The following is a 25,049-nucleotide window of genomic DNA, read 5'->3' on the forward strand; positions in this document are numbered from 1 at the left end:
CATGAACTCAGCAGTCTGTAGAGGAATCTGCATAGGCCAGTCCATACACTCTGTGAGCTCCCAGGTGTCTATGCAGGGATTCTGTGCATCTCCATGATTTCTAGCTCTCAGTGTCTCCCTCTTATGATTTTGTGGGACCCAGGCTCCTGGGGAGTGTGCTTGGCTGGTTTTGTTCCTCTCAATTGGCAAGACATCAGAAATGGAGTGGCCAGACCATGACTTTTGAGATGCAGGTAGTTTGTGAGCAGTTCAAATGCAGCCCCCAGCCAGTGCTCAACTGTGTAACTTGTAGCCCTGAGTGACTGCCCTGCCTGGGAGCCTTCTGGGTTGTAGGAGTCACCAGGTGTAGGACGAAGTCAAGCCCCATCACTGAGAGGTGCTGAAGGAGGCTGTCACTATGTGGCTCAGGGCTGTGCCTGCATGCCTGAACAGCTCCTGCTCAGCCATTGCCAGTGCTTGATCTCCCTTGTGTCATTTCCACTTCTGAGTCATGGAAAGTCCATGGGAACTGTTGCAGTTGAGGATTTTTTTTATTTCTGAGAGTGTGTTGGGGTGGGGCTGAGTCCTTATGAGGGGTTTGGGTGTTGATCTCAATAGTTACATGCAAGGTTTTGAAACTTTGCTTATGTTAAATTATTAAGCAGAAGAAATTAGCGATTTGCTTCCAGCACAACTTGTTGCTCAGCCTTGATTGATAACTTGAGCAAGTGCCTGCCAACACTTTTGGTGTTTTCCTTAATTCCTGTTCTCTCAGTGGGCCTGTGTGGAACCAAACTAGGCTGTGGAGAAGGTGGATGTGGTGCTTGCACTGTTATGATATCCAAATATGATCCCTTTCGGAAGAAAATCCTGTATCCTTTGCAATCTGAACTCTGCAACAGAGAAATAAAATGGGGACAGATCCAGGTTGTTGACATACCAGACATGGTACTATTTTTAAAAAAAAGTTATATAATGAATGCTTCTGCCAAAACATAATTTTTCACTTTCAGAACATAAGCTCGGAAGGCTAAGATAAGAAAGTATTTTTCTTAAAGTATTTCACAATGTTTATAAGGAACTGTTTCTTTGTGCCTTGCAATATCTGCACTGATTCTAAGGTAGCTTTTTCCTGTAACAAACCATATAATGGTTATTTTGATAAAATCTTTATTGTATTATGACAATAATCTCATTTCTGTAGGCCAGCAGATATTAACTTTTTTCTATACTTGTATTGTAATCTTCAGAATTATTTTGTGAGACAAAATTTCCTCCTGTTCTCACTTTAATTAAATGAAAAGGAGAAATAATGGAATCAAAACAAAGGGGAACACAGAGAGGGAATGAGACAGAGACAGGCTTTAGTTTAGTTTTACTGTGGGGAACAGAAAGCACTGAAATCTTTAATATATTTGGAAAAATGCTTGGTTATACTATAACTTGGATCCTCGTGGTTCTGCTTAATAGCATGGCCATGAACAAGATATCTGTAGGGTCATTATTCTGTCTTGATAGAAATGAGATAAAATAGCTAGTTCTTATATGGGTTTTGGCAACATTATTCTCTATTACCTTCAGTCTAGATTTTTTGCTGATGTTTACCATCTAGAAACAGCTTTCTAGCTAAAAGACTGAGAACTCCAGGCTTTTATGTAACTTTGCAAGCATCCAGCTGCACAACATTTTGGTGTTTGTAGTCTGCCCCTACAAATCACTTGTATGGGTCCTGTATCTTAACATGCAACAGGAATGTTTAAAATTGCTATATCTAGGTGAAATCCTGTGCCCAGATCAAACTGCAAGGGAAATGGTTTAGAACTTTGGATGGCTGGGTACTGTAGGATTTGGCTTGAATTTAATTCTTGTATCACATCTACTTAAGTGCTCCTATTGTGTCCACTGCTGTAGCTTCTGAGTACTTTTCACTGCTCCTGTTCCCTTTTTCCTTTGCTGAGCAGCACTGTCAAATGAAATGACCTTAATGTACTGTTTTAGCCACCATACTGCCAATGCTTGTCTCTTCCCTATCTGTGCCCTGCATCACGTAGCTGTAACTACTGTTGAAGGCATAGGAAACACAAAATCCAGGCTGCACCCAGTCCAGGTAAGCTGTTAATATTGGTAAATTTAAAACCCTCTATGCATGTTTTCTTATGCTAATTAAACCTGTTCCAGGACACTGGGACCTACACCATAACGCTAAAGCCATGAGGCTGACTCTTCACACGAACAATCCATACTTGCAGGAATGGCAAGTGGCAGAATCAAACTCCTGAGACAATGCTACAGCTCTGTTCTGCCCCTAACAGGTTAACTCATGCTATCCTAGCTGAATTGCCAGTGCTTTTGTCCTTGGGCTGCATGGCTGTATTTGGTCCACATCCTGGCCTGGGAAGGCTGATGTTGTGAGAAAAGCCAATCTAATGACCTGGAGCTAGGAAATCTGGGACAGGTTTGGGCTCTCCTGTGGCCTTCTATGAATGACTTTGGTTTCTGATCTTGCATAATTAGGAACCTTCCCTGGCGTAGTGAAGTAAATTTTGGTTCAGTGACGTTTCTGGAGTCTCAGAATATTCTTGGTGAGAAGGAGCAACAGGAATGTGCATCCTTGCTCTTCTAGCAAGGTGTTACAATGCAGCCTTGCCTCTCTTTGTCAGACACCTGCTCCCTTACAGTAAACTGTGATTCATCTCAGTTTGCACAGTGGGTAGGACTTGTGCCAGTATCTGAGGGAGTAAACAACAAAGTGAAAAATAAGTTTGATGTGCATGATTGGATGACAGCCAATCTGGCCCTTGTTCATCTTCTTTTCTCTCCCCCCACCTGAAGATTCTGACAGCTAAGTTTTGAAATTCAAACTCTGGTCTCGGCAGATAGCCCAAACCTTCCTAGCATGGTAAATCTGAAAAATTCCTGATCTCCTTGGAATCTTCTAGTGGCCCTCATTCATATTTTGACTGTTTGCATAGGTGGAAACTTTTCAAGCTGCTTTCCTCTTGGAAGGCTGTCTCACAGATTAATTGACCAGAGAACATCTGATGATAATCTTAACTCCTCTGTGATACTGGGTTTTGCTTTTAACAGCAGTGTAATAGAAACAAACACAACAACAAATGAACCTTGATATTATGGGCTAATTGTGGTTTTTACTTTCTCTCAGGAGAGAATAGCAAAAAGTCATGGGTCCCAATGTGGCTTTTGCACTCCAGGCATTGTCATGTCCATGTACACATTGCTTCGGAACAACCCCGAGCCCCACATGGAGGATATCGAAGATGCTTTCCAAGGTAATATGCATAGCCCTGCAGGGATGCAACCTGTTCTGCTTTTATTGCATGTTCTTCACCCAGTGGGATGGAGGTGCACCATTATTTTAATGTATTTTGTTAAAAATAGGTGATGGTGGTGAGGTTAAGAAGTAGCTTTTTCACTCAGAGGCTGGCCAGGTGCTAAGAAATGAACATCACAGTTCATAAGCAGGGGCAAGTGGCCCAAGTCTGGGATGAGGAACCCACTAATTTTAACAAAAGACCAAAAGGTGGCCTGTCATTGAGGGGCATGGAAGTGTTTTTGTTTATTCATTGCTGTCACAAGAGTCTGCAGAGGTGACAGAGAACATGTCCTCGAGTCAAGGACCAAGACAGCAACATGCAATGATGGAGTGGGGCAGAACCCAACTGTGTAAATCTTGTGAGAGGCTGCTCTTGCTGCTGATGTTTGAGTCATTACTGTGCTTCCAGCAGTGATCTGAGAGTAATGATGACACATGAGAGAGCAACCTCTGTGTAATTGAGGAGACAGACTAGTTGGTATACTGATAAGACTCACACAATTGAGATAAAATGAATACTGAATAAGACGTATTGAATTTGTTCTAAATGAATTTCAGTTTAAATTTCAACACAAAGGAATGGTAGGGTTGTTACAAGGTTCCTAATGAAATTTTGTTCCTCCCATTTTTTTCATTAGCTGTATCAAGATTTTATATGCTTTTGTGAGAAACAATAGAGTGTTTTAAAATAAGTTTTTAGCCAAATGACACAAAATCCTTATCCTTTTGCTCTGGCAATGCAGGGAACTTGTGTCGGTGTACAGGCTACAGACCCATTCTGGAAGGATACAGGACATTTGCTAAAGTAAGTGGCTTCAGATGATATTTAAAAAAAAACCTGGAAAGTTGGCTGTCTTTCTCTCTGTCATGAAACGTGTCATGAATGTAAATGGGGAGGAAAGAAATAAATATGCTCCAACAACACAGCTCCAGCTCTTGGCCTCTGTGTATGTGATTCATGTGTTAATAATTCAGATAGAGTAAACCCTTTACTCTCTCCACTTGCTGAGGACACTTAAATAAGATCCATCTGATGGTCCCTTTTTGGATTACAGATAATCAGACTCTGTAACTCTTTTCTGTAAGTCTCAGAAAAACTCACCCTCACTGCATAGTGCAGTTTGTAGCTGATTCTGGTGTGGACAAAGTATGAAGGTATGGTGCACTGGTATGGACAGACTGTAGAGGAATCTGGTGAGGAATTTGATTTTGAAAGGTCAGCTGCAGAGCAGGAATAGCTCTGGAAAGAAGTTGAAGTCACTATTTTATAGCTCTTGCCCAGAATTCTTCTGCTGGCTTGGGTGCAGTATAAGCTTTGCCATAAATTTTCTCTAGTTCCTTTGTACCTGAAAGAGTGCTGGAGGCTGTGAAGAGAAGATCATGATGTACTACAGTGATTACCAGTCACTCATGGGTCTACACTGGCATTAAATATCAAAAGGAAAGAATTTACAGTGATGCCCATTCATTTTATTTTAATATCCAGAATTGCAATCAACAAAAGAGAATACAAGCAGGAGTGAGATCCATTACAAATGGTTGATATGCCCAGCTGATAAAAGCCTACTTGGATTTCCAACAGGCTTTCCACAGTGTCTCACCAAAGGCTTTTAAAGACAATAGGGGTTAAAAGGGAAGAACTCTGTATATATGAAAGAGTGGTTAAAAGGCAGTAGAAGAAAAATGGCATATTTTTGCAGTGGAGGGGGAGGTCACTGTTGTGGAGTTGTGTTGGGACTTGTGGTGGGAAGTAAGGCTGTTGCACCTACCCTAAATGTGGTTAAGAGAGTGAGCAAGAATATAAGAAAATAAGCTAAGAGATATAAAGTTTGGGTAGTGAAGGCAGGAACTGGCTTTGAGGAATTTTTGAAGGATTTTATGAACTTCAGAGACTGGAGAATAGAATGGGATACAGAACAGAAAACACTGCCATGGCTCTTCCTACAATTGAGTACTCTGTAGTTCTGCTCCTCTCATCTCTAACAGGGTATTACAGAGCAGAAGAGGATTCAGAGAACTGTAACAAGGATCACACCTGGGGCAATCTGACTTCCATCTGACTGGGAAGCACTGAGTGCACTTCAGTGTGAAAAGGAGATGCCAGGGAGAGGAAGGGACTCTACATAGCACTGACATAGCAACGTGGTTTTTGTTGACCTCAAATAGAGATCAACAGAATTGTGATTAGAGGTGGAATGTGATCAGGCATCTGCTATTTCCTGCCTCACCCAGTAAAGTATCATTTCAAGAACTGAAACTAACAGGAGTCAGATCAAAAACAAAGGCAGATGGTCTCTGTGGTAGAGCATTGGTACTGTATTGTATGTGCTTTCAGCCTTCTCTGGGTGCCTCCTCACAGCTCCAAAGCTAATTGTTGAATGGTCAGAATAGTTTCAAACCAGAACAAGAGGTTTTTCAGTACAAGTGGGCATAACAGTGTAGGATATTGCCTTCCAATGGCAAGAGAAACACCTATGTGATTGGCACCTTCCTTCTGCTTTGGATATTTCTCTCAAAAAGGGATCAAACCTACTTCATTTCCTTGGAATCTGCACATTTTTTTCTCAGAACAGTTTGTGTTCCCACAGGACATGAATGGCTGTGGCAGAGCTGCCAATGGTACTGGATGCTGTCGTAGTGGGAAGGAAAATGCCATGGTAAGCTGAATGTTAAAGCCCATAACCATAATTTTCAATATAGCATTGGAGCTTTAGTGTGTTAACACACTGGAGTGTGTTAGTCACCTCTCTGGCTCTGCTGTGGTGCAGATACTGGGAGCTCTCTGAGCTGTTTTTGTTGCCTATCTTTTGGAAAATGCCAGGACTGTGCATGTCCTGATGAGCATGAATGGCCATTGTGATGTGGGTTTTAAAACATTGGTGTTTCTTCTGAGTCTGCAAGGAGCAACCCTTCTGTCAAATAGCATGATGACAACTGTATGAATGTGTTACCAGCTTCTGGTGCATTGAAGTTATACATCTTTCTGTGAAAACAGGTCTAAATCCCCCACTGTGATATTTCCCAAACTTTGCCATCCAGTGATGAATGAAGTAATTTCCTCTCTGTTCCAAAACTGTAAAATTGGGATCTTCTGGAGTATCTGGAGGGGGAAAAAAGTTAATCACATTGTATGTATCAATCTAGGTACAAAACAAATGAAGGAATGGAAAGAAGAAATTGGTGCTTAAGGTAGTGTGAGTATAAAATAAATTTAGGAAGCAGAGAATATAATGAAATTCATTACCAGAAATTTCCAGAGAATTTCTGTGGATTATTTTTTAGGACAGTGTTGCATGGAATACAGCAACAATTGAGACTACTAGGAGTCCTTTCTTTCAAGCAGTTTATTAATGAAGAATGTTACTGCAAATTTCTGACATCTAAGGATTGATAAAAGAGGACTATATTCTGTAAAAATTGCAATGTTCTGACTATGTTTAGAATAGCTGAAGTGTGCTTTTTTCCTTCAGAATGGGGGCTGCTGTGGAGGAAAAGCCAATGGTCCAGGCTGCTGCATGAATGGAAAAGAAGACAGTGTGGTAAGGTGCCTCTCAACTAGAACTTTTTCCTATATTTCTGATGCTTTAATATCTTCTATCTGGCTTGTTGTATGCCCAAGCCCAATGCTTTTATTTTAGCAAGATTTATGCAGAGCAATTTAGACTAATTTATATTTTATGGTCAGAAGAGCATACCTCAGAAAGGGTATATTTTGACATGATTTAACATGCCAATGTGAAAGGGATGTCACTTTTGATTGACTAAAACATTAGTGTGTTCAGGGTTGAGGTTTCTGACAAGACATGCAGGGGAATCACAGAAAATAACTGCAGAACCTTAAATGTTGAATCAGGTGGCATAATTTTGCTGTGTTTGCCATATTTTGCTTTATGAAATAGCAACAGGGATTTGAGTTGAAAGAGGAATGAGTTATGGTTATATGTGGAGAGCTTTCTCCTCAGTTATTAGCCATTTGCATTTTCTCTGCCACAGACAATGACATCCTCCAGCCTGTTCAATTCTTCTGAGTTCCAGCCACTGGATCCCACACAGGAGCCAATCTTCCCACCAGAATTAATGGTAAGTTGGTTCAGAAAGAAATAGCAGTGATATGTTGGTTTAGTTGTTCTGCACAAGGTTTGAGTGACTCTGTCCTGAGGAAATGGCAGGGAAAAAATGGCTGCTAATGAATGAAAATGCATGGGCATGAATCCTTCCCTGTTTTATAAAACAGAAGGTGTTTGAGCCAGGGTGGTTGAAAAGAAATATGCAGGCCAGGTGCCTGCTCCAGCTGTCTGGCTTTGTTTCTGGTTCTCACCATATGTCTCTCTGCTCTTGGGTTGCCTTTGTTCCCAGTCATTGCCTGTCTGGGGGTGGAACAGAAGCTAAAATCCAAATGTCAATTTACTAGGTCAGATGTGAACTTCTGCATCAAATACAGACATAGCTGAACACATCTTCCTGTGTCCCCCTTATAGTGTAGGACAAGAAGTAGGAGCTTGTGGTGGTTTTGTGTGGGAAGTGTTCACAGAAGTGATGTAAAGTTTTTAGCTACTGGAAAGTTGTATGTGTTTTTGTGAAAAACTCGTATTAAAGTTGAAAGAAACTTGGGAATTTTTTCTTTCTTTTCTGGTTGGTAAAGAGGTAGCAAGGGCTTAGACCATGGTTGGGTGATGTTTGCTGCAGGCCCAGACCCTTTTCCTGGGGTTTCTGCCCCCATTTGGTTTTTGGGTAAGGGAGGGGAGGCCACAGAGCTGATGTTGGGCTGTGGCTGCCATTTCTGACACCTTGACACAGCTGAGCAGGGCTGAGCTGGAACCCCTGGCCCCTAAGAGCAGCCTCAGGCCAGGCTGGCTTGGCCAAGAATTTCACCACCATTAAAATTCACCCACAACATCTGGGCAGGGCAGAGGAGAGGCCATCAAGCCCCCTGGCCACAGCTCCCACCATAAACCAACCCCAGCTGGGTCAGGTAACCTTCTACAAGCCCTGAACAAAACATTAACTTCTTCAATCCTCCCTCAAGGGAGAGAAGGAACAAAAATTCAGACAAGGTAAAGGAATTCACAGAATGACCAGGTTGGAAGAGACCTTAAGGATCATCAAGTCCAACCAACAACATGAAGACACCAAAGTCAATGAAGAAACAATCCCAGATAGGAGAAATGAGGAGATACTTATAGTTTTAGGCTGAAATTCTCCTGTAAAGATATCAGAAATGACTCTTTTTCCTTATAGCACATAAAGGTATAGAGAGATGAAAGTATTCAAATTGTAGACATTCAGCAAAGGCCTTCATACTAAAGTAAGTAAATGTTGAAGTAATTGTAATTTTATGAAACATTTAAACAGAGAAAGAGAAAAAATTAATAAAGATCTTGTGCTCTTAAGAAAACAATTTTAGAAATAAATAATGAGAACTTTTGCCTTTAAACAACTCATCTTTAAAACAGAACTCCATAAGCTGACATGGCCCATAAACACAACTGTGAGAAAAACTTGTAGAAAATGAGAGGAATTTAATGATTGCAGATTTCTCCAGGCAGCTGCTATTTGTAGAGAGAACCACGAGAAAATTGTTTTCTTGTATAGAAGTCTTCATAACATTAACAAAAAATACTTCTGTCCCTAAGTAAACCAAAGAAAGACTATTTTAGAAGTAGTAAACTGACTGCAATTTTAGGTTTTGTTTCTTTACATTGTTATTGGGAAAGAAGAGATTGTGGGGGGAAGAGAAATGTCTTAAAGCTTTTATTCTAATTCTTATTACTTAGTTACTATTAATCAACTTTATACCTTTTTAATGTTTTAGACCTACTTTGCCTTTCTCCTAATCCTACTTCACAACAAAAAATGAGTACACTAATAATTAACCAGCACTAAACCCCCCTCTTTAATACATTAACCATAAAATCTCAAATTAACAAACCAAAACCACTACAGGGTGTAGCTGAATATGTATCTCAAAGAGTTTTCTTTTCAAAAAACTCTCCTCACTGTAGCAGGATTAAAAGTTGGTTGGCTCACAATGACATTAAAAGTTAGGTGAGATTAGTTTCTCTCCATGTTTCATTCCTGTCTTTTTCAGGGATCCTCCCCCCTTAAGCAATGTGTCCCAGCCAGGAATCTAATCCAGCACATGACACATCTACAGCTTCCTTCACATTTAACAACTGAAATTCAATCGTTAATTCTGCTGCTACACCCAGATTAAATGTGTCATGAGCTACAGCATGAGTAGGTTCTCTTAGACCATAACATAAATTCACCTTGAGATAGGCTCCTCTGTTTGTTCTCCTAGATGTTCTCCTGCCCCAGGGTTGATTTCATGTTTTCTTCAGTTGCTGGGTGAAGTTGTTAAAAAGGGAATCAGAACCTGACCTGACAGGTTAATTGCAATTCATCAGTGCAAAAGACTAACATTTTTGGATTGAGATGGGAATGGAAAACACTTTGAAGCAACTGGAGCTATGGGCATGTGCCAGAACCTTGGTCAGATGGAGCTTGCTGGCACAGATCTTGCTAGGGAGATGTGGAAGCAGGATGCACCTGGCAGTACCAGGAAGGGAGAACTTTTGTCAGCATGAGAGACTTTCATGACTGCTAGCAGAAGGATGGGGAATGGCAAACTGCCACCAAACGGTGTGGATGTCCCAGCCCCCTGAGAGTAACTCTTTTGAGATGGAGCCCAGTGTGGCACAGGCATGGGCAGCATGTGAGCAGGGGTTCTTGGCTCGATGTAGGGGCTGAGCTCTATCTGAATTCCCTTCTGCAGACTCAGAGTAACAAACAGCAGAAGCAGATGTGTTTCAAAGGCGAGCGTGTGATGTGGATCCAGCCCACAACTCTCAATGAACTGGTGGCTCTCAAATCCCAGTACCCCAATGCCAAACTCGTTGTGGGGAACACAGAAGTGGGTAAGAGAAAGAGCTGATGCTTATTATGAACAGTTGAAAAACCTTCAATTAAGTATTTTGTGAGAACAATGCAAATGGAAACCTCTGTCATGTCATAACTTTTAGAAAGCTATTTGTTTTCAGGTTGTATGTAGGAACAAATTTTCTTCTCAGATAGATTAATCTCACAGTGAATGTTTTTCTCTATTCTTTGTCATGCCAGGTGAAAAAAATGCTAATCCAGATCTCTGAGCCTTTGCGCTGTTTTGTGTAATTTTGAGAAGAGGGGAGTGACAGCATAAATATCCCCATAATCAAATGAATTCCATTGTGAAAGCTGCATTTGAAGGACTCTCAAGACTTGAAATCTTGCTGCCTTCTTACACCAAATAGACACCTTTGCAAACATAAGTGCTGACAAGGAGAGTTCAGACATATTCTGTTGTCTTGAGCAACTGGTTCATGAAATACTTACTAAATGTTGTAGGGTTTATGGTATTAATTTTCCTTTCTTGAAGGATTGTGTACAGCAGTAGCCACGTCACACAAGTGCCAAACTGTATATTTTCCTTAAGGTATCGAGATGAGGTTAAAGAACCTGCTGTATCCAGTGATAATAGCACCAGCATGGATCCCTGAAATGAATGCTGTTCAGCACACTGAAACAGGTGAGCAAAAAAGAGGCAGAACATCTGTGAGGTGAGTGGGGACTCCATGGAATAATAAAGAGGGTGTGAAGAAAAATCCCCAGATTAAAGATTACTTTCTGTATGCATTATACCTTTCCCATGCAGGAAATCAAGTGACTGATATGTAAAAAAGTGAGCTAGGGAATGTTTAGCCCAGAGAAGAGGAGGTTCAGGGGTGACCTTATCACTTTCTACAACTCCTTGAAAGGAGGGTGTAGACAGGTGGGTGTCAGTCTCTTCTCCCAGGTAACAGGATAAGAGGAAACTGCCTCAAGCTGTGCCAGGAGATGTTCAGATTGACATCAGGAAGAATTTCTTCACTTGACAGTATGGTCTAGTACTGGTCTGGGCTGCTTATGGAGATAGTGGAGTCACCACCCCTGGAAGTGTTCAAGAAATGACTGGACATGACTTTTAATGCTGTGGTTTAACTGATGTGGTGGTCTTCAGTCAGAGGCTGGACTCAGTGATCTTTGGAGGTCTTTTCCAGCCTTAACAATTCTAGAATTCCATTGCCTTTAGCATTGTGATGGAAATAGGTCAGCCTTACAAATAGAAGTACCTAGGGTAATTTAATGTATGTGGCCCAATGCTGGTAGGATATTTAAAGTGTAGAAACTGGAAAGGAGATGGAATTCACTTCTTAAAGGACAAACTAATACCTAAAGGAGGCAAATATTGTTAATAATACACTGATGCAAAAGGGTTGTGTGTTACTGTCATGTGGGAGACAGCACCAGCATTAGCTGTGGTTTAAAGGTGAATTTTGTTCTGAGGATGTGATGTTTACATGCAGTGCATTCTAAATAGTCTGGTGTAACTGAAGGTCTATTTGAGCTCAGTGGCATCTAAACTTTGCAGACACAGTAACTGTCCTTCTCTACCTCAAAATTTTGGAGAATGATTCTTTTCCTTTGTTTGTTTACAGGGGTCACCATTGGCGCTGCCTGTACCCTGAAGTCAGTAGAGGAGGTGATGAAAAAAGCAGTGGCAGACCTTCCTCCATACAAAACAGAGATCTTCCAGGCTGTCCTGGAGCAGCTGCGCTGGTTTGCAGGGCCACAGATCAGGAATGTGGCTGTAAGTGACTTGGGAGCACCAGGGGCTGTAGTTGAAAGCTCAGTTTGAGGAGCTGCCCTACCTCAAGCAGTGTTGGTGTGCTCTGTGCCTCTCACAGGAGAACGTTTGCAAACCCTAGGAAAGAAACCAGCACACAAAAATCAATCCCAGAAGTGGTGGGGTCTCAGCTGGTGTCTGTGCTGCACTGATGTCACACATCTAGCAAGCAAGGGAAACATGGCAGTTTGTCCAGGTCTTCCATTGCTGTTATTACCAAGTGGGGGGAACTGTAGTGAGATTTGTAATTTGTAATTTAACAAAAAAAGTATTTAGAGTGCTGGATAAACTTCAGAGAAACAGGTGTGTATATATTGCCATGACAACTAGGGCAGTCATAGTGTTAATGTATCAGATCTGGCAGATTTTCCTCTAGTTTTAAAGGGGAAGGTGTGTTCAAACTCTGTGTGTGCTAAGAAAAAAATATCAAGGAAGCAGTTAAACCAACCTACCAGACAAGAACTTTTATTCCATGAGACACTGTGCTATGCATTTGTTTTGAAGCCAAAACCTTTGCTTCCTGATTATTACTGAAAATACCCTTTTTAGTTTCATGGATCCTCCCTTAATAGCAGGTACAGTGATTGAATTTTGTCATGGTTGTGCATATGAAGTTTGAGCATAAGCTAGTCTTGATGCATTAACAAAACACTGTCCTAAATCTGTTTCAGGCAAATGTTAATATTGTCTGAGACAGCATCTGATTTTCTGGGGCTTAGGTTTTCCCAATTAATTAAAGGACAAAAATGGCTTAGATTTTTAATAATTAGCTGATGCATTATTTTCACTCTAGGCTATTGGTGGGAACATAATGACAGCAAGCCCAATTTCTGACTTAAATCCTGTGTTAATGGCAAGTGGAAGCAAACTGACTTTGGTATCAAAAGGTAAGTTACCTACATTTCCCTGAGGGGAGTGGTATAGTCAACAGCCCTCTGCCATGGGTTGTTAGGTCAGGCCAGAACTTAAAAGTGGAAATTAACATTATAAGTCTGTGTCTTCTGTGTTTTCACACTTTTTGAGGCTGAAGTACTAAAACTAGACCTAAGGTTGACTTCCTAAAGGATTTAGGAACCTCTGGTACTGTATATAATTACAGGCACGTCCTTGTGAAGAGCTGGTTGAAGATGTGTACTAATGAAAAATAATAGGTATTAAATAGTTTCTGTCACTGTCATACTTTAATCCTTCTGGTATATTCAGATAAAGACTGAAATGTGGGGGTTTTTTCTAAGAAGAAAGCCAAGCATGTCAGTTTTTATTTGTTCTTAGAAAATTTTTTTTAAAATAGGATCCTTGAAGTAAGTGGACTGTCAGTGGACTGACTGCTGATTTGTGTGCAGGCTATGGAAAGGAGAAAGAGGGGAATTTCATTAGAGTGTTGGAAACTGGCTCACCTGGAAAGTAAGCTTTAATTAGATAAGGAAAGAAGGAGGTCTCTTTGATCAGTTCATGTGCAAAGAAAATTTAATATGGAGGCGGAAGCTGTTATAGATTCCATAAATACCAAAATAAATCTAAGAAAGATTTTCTTATTTAGTGAGAGTGGAAAAATGAAATCAGATATCATATCAAGAGTGATTTGTGTGGTTTGAAGGCTTTTCCACACATACTATTGCCATTCTTCATTTATTCACCATTGATGTCCCTTTGATCTACAGAGGGCAAAAGGACACTCACGATGGATGAGAAGTTTTTCACTGGCTACAGAAAGACAATAGTTAAGCCTGAAGAAATACTTCTCTCTGTTGAAATACCCTACAGCAAAAAGGTAAGTTTGTAAGAAAAAACTTTACTGTCTGTGGAGCTAAAGAGCCGTTATTTAAGTGTTGTTTTCAAAGTTAGGCACCTTTTTCCTGATTGACTCCCAAATGCTTATGTAGTCCCAAGTGGACCAGGAAGCAAGTGAATTATTTGGCGAAAATTCAGCAGCACACTATTCTTTGCAAACAAGGGGAGCAGGGTTCTATGATAAAGTATGGAAAGTCCAAGAATTTTTCTACTGCAAGGAAGAGAAATTTCACTTTATTATCTGAATCTTTTTGAGAGCATTTGGTAATGATGAAAAGTGTCAAAATTATGTTCCCAGAGGTAGAAGTTCTGCTTGAAAAGCAGAACAGAAAAGGTTTTAGCAATTTCAGATGGAGAGTGAACTTAATATGCCAAAGATTCCTGCTTAATTCCTGTGAGCTGATACAGGAAATGAAATGGGGAAGAGTCTGTATGGATAAAAGTTCAGTTCAGTTTATATATTCTTGTCTTGCAAGATGTAAACCACAAGGACTGACTGTTAGGTCATTTTGGCTTTGTGCACTTGCAACTTCCAATGAGGCTGCACAACTTGCTTCAAATGGAACGATGAGAACTTCTCAGCTGTAGCAGCATAAACCACAACTGATTCAGTGTGTAAGAAGTAAAACTCTGCTTCTTCCTTTAGGGCTGAGAACATCAGACTGTAATTTTATGCTTGTGAAGGTGCTTACCTTCTTAGAGGTTGTGGCTCCAAGTCATACGATGCACGGATTTGCAATATGGTGATGCATTTTCTTTATAAATGGAAAACACTGATTTACTTGAATACATGCCATTGTATTATGGGAGAGAACTAATAAATCCCTTGTCTATCCTCTCAAATTTTACTACTAAAGGAACAAAATTATTTTATTTATGGTGGGTTTTCCATCTATTTCTGGGCAATCCTTCTTTGGACTTGTCATAAAAGCATCACTTTTTGCCATCATGAGAAACACGGTTGAGGTTGCCGATGGGAAATACTGTATTCCTCCATCCATATGACAGTCTCGTGGCAATTACATAAAACAAACAAATGTTTAGAAGCAGCCCTAGGTTATATGCAGATTATTGCTCTGAAAAACTGAAACAACTTTTGAACTCTGAACTTCATGGTTTCTCGGCTGATCTTTGCTCACAAATAAAGAGGCTGAAGTTCTTCAGGGCATGTCTGAAGGTGCTGGCATGTCACAGGCAAAGTTTTCTCCAAGTGTGATTTCCTCATGAATGAAAGCAGGGCTGTTTCAGCACACAGCTAGATAGAATTTTTTTTGTTTATCTTTGTTTGAAACTGATGCTATGCCTTGCATTAATGGAACTTGTCACACCAAGGGTAAGACTGGCCAAACAACAGAAAGAATTAACATGCTCTGTTTGCCAAGAGACCCAGGCAGGCATGTGATGTGATGGTTCACTTACCTACACTCCAAGCGAGGAAAGATCATGAGTGCCTTTCCTCCTACAGGATGCTGAATGAAGAAAATTAAGGTGTCCTGTGAAGAGTGAAGGCAGTAATGCCCTCTTGTTCCAGTCATGTTATTGGAAATCTCTTGATCACACAGTAAGAGAGGAGGCTGCTTTTTCTCCTCCTTGAAAGCTAATTGTTTTAACAAGCAGAGTGGTAGAATGTCCTCACTGGAAGGATGCTATTGATGCTTCTCTGCTATTATCTACTGACTGCTGAGTAATTATTTGAATTCAGGAAATGAAGCACATCCTTCAGTTATATCTGCAGTAACAAGTCCTTGATGCACAAAAGGGGCCTCTTGTGAAACTATTGCCATTGTCAAGAGGAGAGAAATTGTTCTATCCAACAATGAAAGGATTGCTGTCCACTTCAGATTAGAAATACTGAAGCAGACTGCTGTGCTGTGTGGAGTCACTTGGCTGAGCTATTGGAGAAGAAACTTGTCAGAAAACTCTCCAGAAGGGCAGTGCAAAGACATCAGATCTGATCCCTCTCGTAGTCTGCAGGGTGCCTGAACAGCAGTTTGTCCTCACCTGCAGAACATGCAAGAGGACTGACCATGCTGTGACTCCAGGGTGTCACTATTACATGGTGCATCCTGGTAGAGTGTTAATCTCATATTTACAGCCACTCTTTATAATGAGCTGCTGAGTTTTGTGCACTACAGTTGCTGGTGCATTTACAAGAATTTCCTCGCTCTGTGGAGACCAGGATAGTAACTGAGAATTCTATTTCCTGTAACAGCTTAAATTTTCTTTTATTAATAGTTTACTCTAGAACTCAGAGGCATTTGTGATTACTGATTTCAGCTCTTGCAGGTTTCAAAGACTTCTCAAGTGAAGGAGTTTAGGATATGGGTTTTACTGATTAGACTTCTAGCTTAGCAGCCTGAGAGGAAGAAAAACTTGCTGAGAAACTGTAATTTTGTTTATGCACAAACAATCTGTCTTGTTTCTTCCTCTTGAAATATGGAAAAATGTGTCAGGCACAAGCAGATCTCTTTCAAAGCTTGTTTCCCCCACAGTCCTAGGTTTGGTAACAACCACTGAACTAATACATTAATAATTGAATTATGTGAAAATAAACAGTGCTGCCTGAACAAACATGTCCTGCTTGGCCCTGCACAATGAATCAACCAGATACCGTTCCCTGAAATAGTTCATACATATAGAGATAGGTTAAACAGCTTGTCCACATTTACACTCCAAAGCATGCCAAGGTAGAGGATACAGAAATACTTTCCTGTTTTTCAGGGTGAATACTTCTCAGCTTTCAAGCAGGCTTCTCGTCGTGAGGATGACATTGCTATTGTGACCTGTGGGTTGAGAGTCCTGTTCCAAGATGGCACAAGCAGAGTGAAGGAGATAAAACTGAGCTATGGAGGAATGGCTCCTACCACTGTTCTGGCACTAAAAACTTGCAAGGAACTCACTGGCAGGTAGGAATTTTTCTGTGATAAAAAGACTGTCTAATGGAACTGTGCTGATTTTTTTACAGGAGCAGTTTAAATATCTAAAGCATCCTAAATCCTCTCTAAAAGTGCATCAGAGGAGAAAGGGGAAGTAGTATAGTTATGCTTCTGCAGCAGTGTGGTTTGTGTAATGCCTTGCTTCCTCCAGTATGCCTTACCCTTAAAGATCCACGTAATTCTGTCATTCAGAGAGCCATTTTCTTGCCAAATTCACTCATCAGTTGAAGTGGACAGAAGCTAGATGTGTTCATGACCTGCTAAACCAGGTTCATTTCAAATTGGATGGAAAAATCAGACCTTATATCATGCAATAGCTTTGCCATACCTTTAGGGAAGGTAGCATGAGCCCAAGATGAGAGCAAAGCATACACATGTGCTATGAACAGATAGAATTGATGGCTGTTGCTTGACAGCATGTGGGAATAGCATGAAGCTGTGTCAGGAGGTTTAGGATGGATATCAGGGGAAAAGTTTCTTCACCCAGAGGGTTGTTGGGCACTGCAACAGACTCCCCAGGGTAGCACCAAGTCTGACAGAGTTGAAGAAGCATTTGGACAATCTCAGGCACTTGGTGTGACCCTTGGGCTGTTCTGTGCAAGGCCAGGAGCTGGACTCGATGGTCCTGATGGGCCCCTTCCACTTCATCATATTCTGTGGTCCTGTGTCAGAAGAATTAGTCTGCCCTGGTGATTTGAGGTCTGAGCAAGGTGTTTGTCACCTCTGTTTCCTTGCAGAGACTGGAATGAGAAGCTGCTGCAGGATGCCTGCCGCTTACTGGCGGGTGAGATGGATCTGTCTCCTTCAGCTCCTGGGGGCATGGTGGATTTCCGACGCACACTCACCCTCAGCTTCTTCTTCAAGTTCTACCTGACAGTCCTTCAGAAACTGAGCAAGAGTGGCACTGTGAGTGCTCCTTGGTTAGGCAGATTTGGGGAAGGAGAACCTCTTTGTACTGCCTTGTTGGGGAAGGCACGGGGAGGGTTCAGATTTGAGCAGTCCTGCCTGATGACAAAATCCATGCTGCAATAGCTGCCAGAACTGTTCTGCTGCTTGCGTAACAGTGACTTGTGTATCTTCCCACTTGCTTCCTCGTGGCACTCTCCCATTGTGGTGGAAGGGTGTAGCTCTGTGGTTCACAGGATGATTCCTGGACTTCTCCCTTTTGCTGCATTACAAGAGGTCTTGTGGCTCTGTGGTTGTTCTTGGCACAGAGCCTGAACCTCGTTCACCTTTAACTCAGTAGATTATGGATTACTTTAAGTGGGAGATGGAGAATGGAAAATATCCTGAGCTACTAAGGAATGTGAGAAAGGAGTTGGAAGGGAAGGTGATTTTCTTTAATATGTCTCTGGCAGAAAACTATGTGTGAGCCTGTCCCTTCAAACTACATCAGTGCTACAGAGCTATTTCACAAAGATCCCATTGCAAATGCCCAGCTCTTCCAAGTAAGTAGCAGCTTTCCCAAGTAAGTAGCAGTGTCAGCATGACATAGATGCAGGCTTTTCTGTAGCTCAAGCTGTGCTTCTTATCTTCTTGTCTCCCTGAGTATGGTCATCACATAAACTTTGATAATGCCATGCATGAAGCTTGTATTTGGGTCTCAATCCTTTCCTCACTTTAGGGTACTATTCTTTCCTATTATTGCCCAAGAGAGCCCAAGCTTTCTCAGAAGGCTGAGGGCTTTCTAAAAATTGCTTTTCCTCCTGTACCCAGCTATATCCAAACTGGAAATCCCCTTCTGTTTTCCCCAGTTATAGCCTGCCTTTCTTAGCATTTCTCAGGCTTCACACTTGGGATGAATCTTCTTTCTTATTTCTCTGTTAGTGACCCATTCTCTTATGCTTTGAGAGTAGAATAATTTTAGAACTTGAACTTTCTTATGCAAGATGTGAAAGCAAACCCTTTCCTTCCATAGAAATTTCAAAACCCAAACTACTTTCACTTAATTCCCTACAGCTCCTCTCTGTGTAGACATGTCTTGTGGCATCTTGTTTACCTTTTTTTCACACAGGACTGAGCCCCCATCCTATTCCCCATTCACCAGAATGTCTCACAGTGCCTTTTGCTCTCCCATCAATGCTTCCATCCCCTTCCACCCAAGCCAGCGATAGTCAGCCATGTGTTTTACTGCAGGAGGTGCCCAAGGGGCAGGCTGTGGAAGATATGGTGGGCAGGCCTCTGGTGCATGTTTCAGCAGCCAAACAAGCCAGTGGAGAAGCTGTGTACTGCGATGACATCCCTCACTATGAGAACGAGCTGTACCTAACACTGGTGACCAGCACTAAGGCCCACGCTAAGATCCTGTAAGTGTCGCTTCTCCATTCCAAACATTGGAAGCATCTGGTGCCTGGTGGCTTAGAAAACATCAATCTGCCAGGGTGTGGGTGAGGAAAAAGTTTTGCTTAGGTGGGAACTCCAGTTCTTTGCACATTGTTACACGGAGGCGAGCGAGCTCTGTGTGTGACAGCTGCCTTGCAAGTCTGCGTCACTGGGACTGCGAGGGAACCAACACCAAACTTTGATTTGGGCTTTGCTGAAGCACAAAAGCCCTCAGCCTAGGCCAAACTTTTTGCATTTCCCATCTCTTATACTCGGGCACACAGGATTAAAAAGGAGCAGGGTAGGAGAGCACCACAGAAGTTGGGATGTCATTTTAATCACTAACTAGAGCATGTAGCTTGAAGATTCTCCTCCTGTCTGCCTGAAAAATTAGGTTGTAAGATGCAATTCTACCAGCTCTCCTGCTGGTGAGTCAGCTACGGGCACTGGGTTTTGCCTTGCACGGTGCTTGCCTGCACTGGCTCTGATCAAGCCCTCTGCACAAAAGTCATTTGTGAAATGGCTTCAGCTGTGAGGTGTAGCCCCGTTTGTGCTTGGCTGTAGCAAGGTGGACAGGTCAGTATTTGGAAGTGCAGCTGTCTCAGGAAACATCTTGTCTATCCAGGGCATGACTGGTACCTAATTTATAACAATAGTGAATAACCAACTCCTAAAGGCCCATCCTGGCAGGTAATGCTCATATGAATTTTAATGTTGTAATTTTGCAGGACTGGCTGCCCCCACAAACCCTGATTTTGTTTATATGGTGGTGGCTCTGCAGGTTCTCATCTGCCCTCAGCTGTTCTGATGTGGGACACTCTGCGTTACACTGGCTCATGTCATCCTTGCAATGTGCTGTTCATTCCTTAGGCAATACTTCCTGCCTAGTTAGGCTTCCTGTCCAGAGCTTTCCCATTGTGGTGTGGGCAGCATGGTGGTCATGGATGCACAGATGTAGTAATTGACTCCCAGGTTATGAAAGAAACTGCTCTGTTATTCATAGTTAATTTTTAGGTGTTGCAATGTGCAATACAGACACTTAAGTGGTGTTACTACCACCAGGGCAGATGGGGAGATAGAGAAGGCATCACATCCATGCTTGTGACCCCAACATGCAGTGTTTTCTGGAAGTTGCTGTACCCGTTCTCTTGCATTTACATTGTGTACACATACTTCAGGCTGCAAGCCTGTAACATTCTGTAGAGGAAGTAGTAGAATATTTAATCAGGGGACAAAGTATCTCAACCTATGATTTTGGCAGTCAAAATATTGACAATGAAAACTTCCGCTTCATCCAAGCCAGATTTTGAACACCAAGTGTAAAACAGACACCAGCTGCCTCTGCATTTGTAACTAAGGGGGTTGTTTCTGAGCTACTGCTGCAGAAACACAGGAAAGAGAACATTCCAAAGAAAAATAGCATTTTGTGTTCCTGCTGTCTAGGGATTCATGTGGGAAAGTTCATTCATACATTTAATGTCTTTTTTTTAAAGTCTGTGGCTCACTGGGATGTATTGGCAGCTGCTTTCAGGCTCAGTTAATATCAAAGTTTTAGGAATCTAAACAAGTTGCTGAAAAAATTGCAGCAATTTACGGAAGGCAATAAATCATTCAGTCAGCAAAGTCAAAGTCTCAGCTCTTCTATTCACAACTGTTTCTCTGTAAAGTTAATGTACATAATATTGCAAAAGGATCCTGAAAGTCTTTTGTAATATAGTTTTACTAAGTTCTCCATATAAAAATTAAATTATATTGCCCTTTTTTAGTTATTTTGTCACTGAATTTTACGTTGATGTATGATTGAAGCAGAAAAGCATTTTGGTTAGGTGCTTCTTTTGCTCATTACCAAGGAAAACCTTTCATGAAGGTTTTTGTCTTTTTGAGCATCACTTCTTTTGCATCCCCTTAAAAATGCTGAAGCTTCTTTATGATTGATCCTCAGCAGTTTCTCACTGACTCACCCATGGCAGATGATACATGTCTGCACTAAAATTTCATATTTATCCAAATTCTTGCCTTCATGGCAAGAATCGTGGCAGCTAAGAAGACAGTGGAGGCACAACATCACTAACACTAACTCATCATCAAAGAATCTTTAGTACATGTGACAACTGGATCATGTTCAGGTATGTCTTAGGGAAAAGATGTATGGCATAGTCCAAAGAAGCAAGATGGTGATCAGTCTCACAGTCAGGATTAGCATTTTCATATAGATCCCAAATTATTATAGTCTCATGTTATGCTGCCACAGTCTCACATGATATTCACATGGCATAGCCAAACTTGAGGAAATCTGGTCTGAATTTGTATTGGAATTCCATAATTGCTTATACAAAGGAAAAAATAAAAATAACACTGTCTCTCCTTCTTTCCTTAGTTCTGTAGATACATCTGAAGCTCAGAGTGTTCCTGGGTTTGTGTGTTTTGTCTCAGCCAAGGATGTTCCTGGCAGTAATATCACTGGCATCGCTAATGATGAGACTGTCTTTGCTGAGGATGTGGTATGTAGCTAAAAATAGCCTTTTTCAATCATGCTGCTCAGGATATAACATTTCTCATACTGTCCAGTCAAGTCCTCTACCTTATACAGAGATAGTTCTAACTGCACTGGGGTCAACAGAAATCTTGGTGCCAAATTCAATAAGGCCCAAGTCCCTTTGCCCTATACCTTCTCCTCTTATCTCCACAATTCTTCTCTAAGCTGCAGCCCCCTGGGACAGGCTCACTCACTCAGTTGCTGTCCAAATTTGCTTGGGATTATTTTCCCTGGGCTGTTTTTTAATAGACTGGTCTGAACAAGCTGCATAAAATGAATAAGAATTATCATGAATCTCTCATCACTGCAAACACACACTCCAAATGATGGTGGGTCCCAATCTTGCCTGTAGGTCACCTGCGTGGGTCATATCATTGGTGCAGTCCTTGCAGACACACAGGAACATTCCAGGAGAGCAGCTAAAGCTGTGAAGATTAAGTATGAGGAACTTCAACCTATTGTCACAATTCAGGTAAGATGGCTCAGTTCTGCATCTGCAGCTGGCTTGGGACCCCCTGCGGTCTAGTTCTGTTCTCACACATATTGTTACTTAACCCCACGTTTTGTTTGTGTTTGTGGGTGCAACAGGATACTGATGGAAGGAATAATTTGTGTATTTAAATATAAAGAAGGTACATCTTTGGTGCTCTACTGATTTAGAGTACATTAACGTTTTCTGTGCTATTTAAAGCTGAAACAAATAAACCAAGCTTGGGGAGATAATATTGTGCTCAACTGAAAATTGTTTAAATAAACAAGGTTACTGTGACTTACATTCTTACCCACAGAGGTTTGCTTTTAATATTCTCGGGTGTGACCCTGCTGGCTTCATTGAAAACCATTCCCTCTTCATTCTCTTATTTATAACAAGCAATAATAAGGTGTGAAAATGGCTTTTGTAGCTCTGTCACTGCACTGCTTTCCTGAGATTTCTGCAGACCATTTCTCTAGCTTCTAAACTGATGAAATTAATTTTTGGGAGTTCATTCCCTGCTGTGAACTGTATGGACACAATCCTTAAGTGGCTTTTCTCAAAGCTGAAGAAATTAATATTAACAATGTATGATCATTTCATGCTTTTTTAACTAGAGAAATTATTGACAAGATCTGCTTGAGATAGTAAAAGCAAATGATAATATCTACACAGCATTCATTTCTAGAAATGGGAAAGAAAAATGTATGAAGCCATTTTTAGTGGAGAAATTAGAAACCTAGGATTCTAATGAAATGTTTTTAATAGTCAGTATTTTGTACCATGTATTTTGTAATGTGAGTTGTATTCATGCAAGTAGAGCCTGTGCACTGTCTCATGCAGACACTGGTACTGTCATCTGAGGACACAAATCTTGGGTTGTGTGACTTGTGGATTAACCAACAACATGTGGGACCTTTGTCTTTTCTGAGGCTTCTAGTTGTTCATTCAACCAGGGAACATGATAGTTCTAAAAATGTGCTGGCTTTTTAATTTTTTTTGTTTTGTTTTGTTGCTTGATATTTGGTAGGGGATTGTTTTCATTATGGAAAGCTTCAGTTTTGGCAAAAGGAAAATGCCTTTGTTGAATTTCCCTTATATACTTCCTTGTATATTAGTTCAGAAGGTAACTACTTCTGCATTTCTTATCTGAGAGGTTTCATTTTCTCTTTCTCTCTCTTTTTTTTTCTCCTTGGTTTTTGTTTTGGTGTTTTTGTTTGTTTGTGGTTTTTTTTTTGGTTGGTTGGTTTGGTTTTTTTGTTTGTTGCTTTTCCCCTTTCTCCCACCTTTGGGCTACAGAGAAGAATTAATTTAAGTTGTAAGTTATAGCTCTGGTGGTTACAGGCCTTAAGGTTCTGGGTCCACAATGTAAAACAAATCACAAGGAGTACCTTAAGATTGTCCAGTTATGGTGTCAGTTGTGAAATTGCTTTGTTGCCAGAAGTTATTTTGTATTGCTTTTAGTCAAGTCTCTTGGCTACTACCTTAGAAAGTGTATGTTCTTGTGCTTTTTATCTTGGATATTTCTTCTTCAGTTAGAGAAAGGTTTGATTTCATTCCACTTAGACAAAATGTCATTGTGTGATTCTGTCTCCTAGGAAGCAATTGAGAAACAATCTTTCTTTAAGGATATAAAGAGGATTAATAAGGGAGATGTGAAGAAAGGATTTGAAGAATCTGACCACATTTTGGAAGGTGAGAATAAGCATTAAAAATTCTTTTAAAATAGTGTAGTTTGTGACAAAAGAAGTCAAGCTGTCAGCCTCCTTTTTTTGCATATGATACTGAGAGTAAGGCTTGCAGGACTAAATTAATTTCATATAGAGTTCCAGACTGATATACAAATTTTATTGTTTCAAAGCGACCTGGATGTTGCCAGCTGTGCCCCCCAGAAAACACTCTTTTTTCAATGAAAGGACACATTTTTCTTGAGCAATTATTCTAGAAAGTGTTTTTTCCTTTCCTGAATTTTTTTTCCCTGTCCAGACATAGTCTGGTAAGTCTTATAGACAGCAAATTTCCTTTAATCTGGTGTATGGATGTATCTTAGCCAAATGGGCCACAATGAACAGATCAGGGCCATGACTGATAAAGGAGGTTGCTTCTGACATTTAATTGTGTGTAGCATGACTGGAAATTGTACCCTCAGCACTGCCAGGTAAGATGGCCTGGAAAGAGCCTCATGCAGTGATTGAGTGGATTCCCAGTTAGATCATCTTGAGGCATTTTGAGTTTCTATTTTTGTTCTCCTGTTTCAAAGTCTGTAACCTGGCATTTTATCTACTCAGCTAGACTATGTTTGATTTATTTTTATTCTTATCTCAGTGGTGTTTTTGAGGCAGTCTTGAAAGGCACCAAATACTACATCTTCAGAGATGCTGGGTCAATGGCATGGTGCGCAGACTTATTTTTGAAATGCCAGCCACTTGTGTTTTATAATTAAGACTTACAGAAAGTGGAAAGGAATCGTGTCTGGAATTTTTTTGGTTTGTTGTTGATTTTATTTTTTGTTGTTTTTTAAACATTGAACCAAAAGTGTCAATTTTAGAGCTAGTGATATCCAGTGCTGGGCAAAGCAAAGAGTTGTCACTTAACACATGTACAGAAGGCAGTAGATTGAAGACAACATGTGATGGGTGGCACCTTGTAACACCAGGGACGCCCCTTTCTATGGGGCATTTATTTCAATTTTCTAGGAGAGATGTATGTTGGTGGCCAGGAGCATTTCTACCTGGAAACTCACTGTACTTTGGCTGTGCCAAAGGGAGAAGATGGTGAGATGGAACTCTTTGTGTCAACCCAAAACCCAATGAAGACACAGGTACTTCTCACTAACCTAGTGCCTAAAAGGCTTTTGTTTCTCAGTTTCAGACTAGATGAATGGTTGTTTTATAGTTGCTCTTATTTTATTCTTCAATTAAAAACCACACGGACTTAGAGTTGGGTATGGGATCTAAAGTCCCTATCCATCCCACTGG

General features: G+C 41.0%; 1 protein-coding gene across 2 annotated transcripts in view; it reads left to right on the top strand.

Annotated features, from left to right (window-relative positions):
* XDH (xanthine dehydrogenase) overlaps window positions 1-25,049 on the top strand; it is a 57,352-nt gene that overhangs the window by 17,476 nt on the left and 14,827 nt on the right. For both annotated transcript variants that reach the window (XM_021537016.2, XM_021537015.2), the window contains exons 3-22: window positions 755-851; window positions 1,978-2,086; window positions 3,143-3,269; window positions 4,057-4,118; window positions 5,902-5,970; window positions 6,784-6,852; window positions 7,307-7,393; window positions 10,089-10,230; window positions 10,785-10,877; window positions 11,827-11,978; window positions 12,808-12,901; window positions 13,676-13,785; window positions 16,527-16,711; window positions 17,479-17,647; window positions 18,100-18,189; window positions 18,878-19,047; window positions 21,441-21,564; window positions 21,952-22,071; window positions 23,670-23,766; window positions 24,768-24,892. In XM_021537016.2, coding sequence (XP_021392691.2) covers window positions 755-851; window positions 1,978-2,086; window positions 3,143-3,269; window positions 4,057-4,118; window positions 5,902-5,970; window positions 6,784-6,852; window positions 7,307-7,393; window positions 10,089-10,230; window positions 10,785-10,877; window positions 11,827-11,978; window positions 12,808-12,901; window positions 13,676-13,785; window positions 16,527-16,711; window positions 17,479-17,647; window positions 18,100-18,189; window positions 18,878-19,047; window positions 21,441-21,564; window positions 21,952-22,071; window positions 23,670-23,766; window positions 24,768-24,892 — 2,291 coding nt within the window. The remainder of the gene's footprint in view (window positions 1-754; window positions 852-1,977; window positions 2,087-3,142; window positions 3,270-4,056; window positions 4,119-5,901; window positions 5,971-6,783; window positions 6,853-7,306; window positions 7,394-10,088; window positions 10,231-10,784; window positions 10,878-11,826; window positions 11,979-12,807; window positions 12,902-13,675; window positions 13,786-16,526; window positions 16,712-17,478; window positions 17,648-18,099; window positions 18,190-18,877; window positions 19,048-21,440; window positions 21,565-21,951; window positions 22,072-23,669; window positions 23,767-24,767; window positions 24,893-25,049) is intronic.

Source organism: Lonchura striata, chromosome 3 (genome assembly GCF_046129695.1).
Source record: "Lonchura striata isolate bLonStr1 chromosome 3, bLonStr1.mat, whole genome shotgun sequence".
In the NCBI taxonomy this organism is placed as follows: Eukaryota; Metazoa; Chordata; class Aves; order Passeriformes; family Estrildidae; genus Lonchura; species Lonchura striata.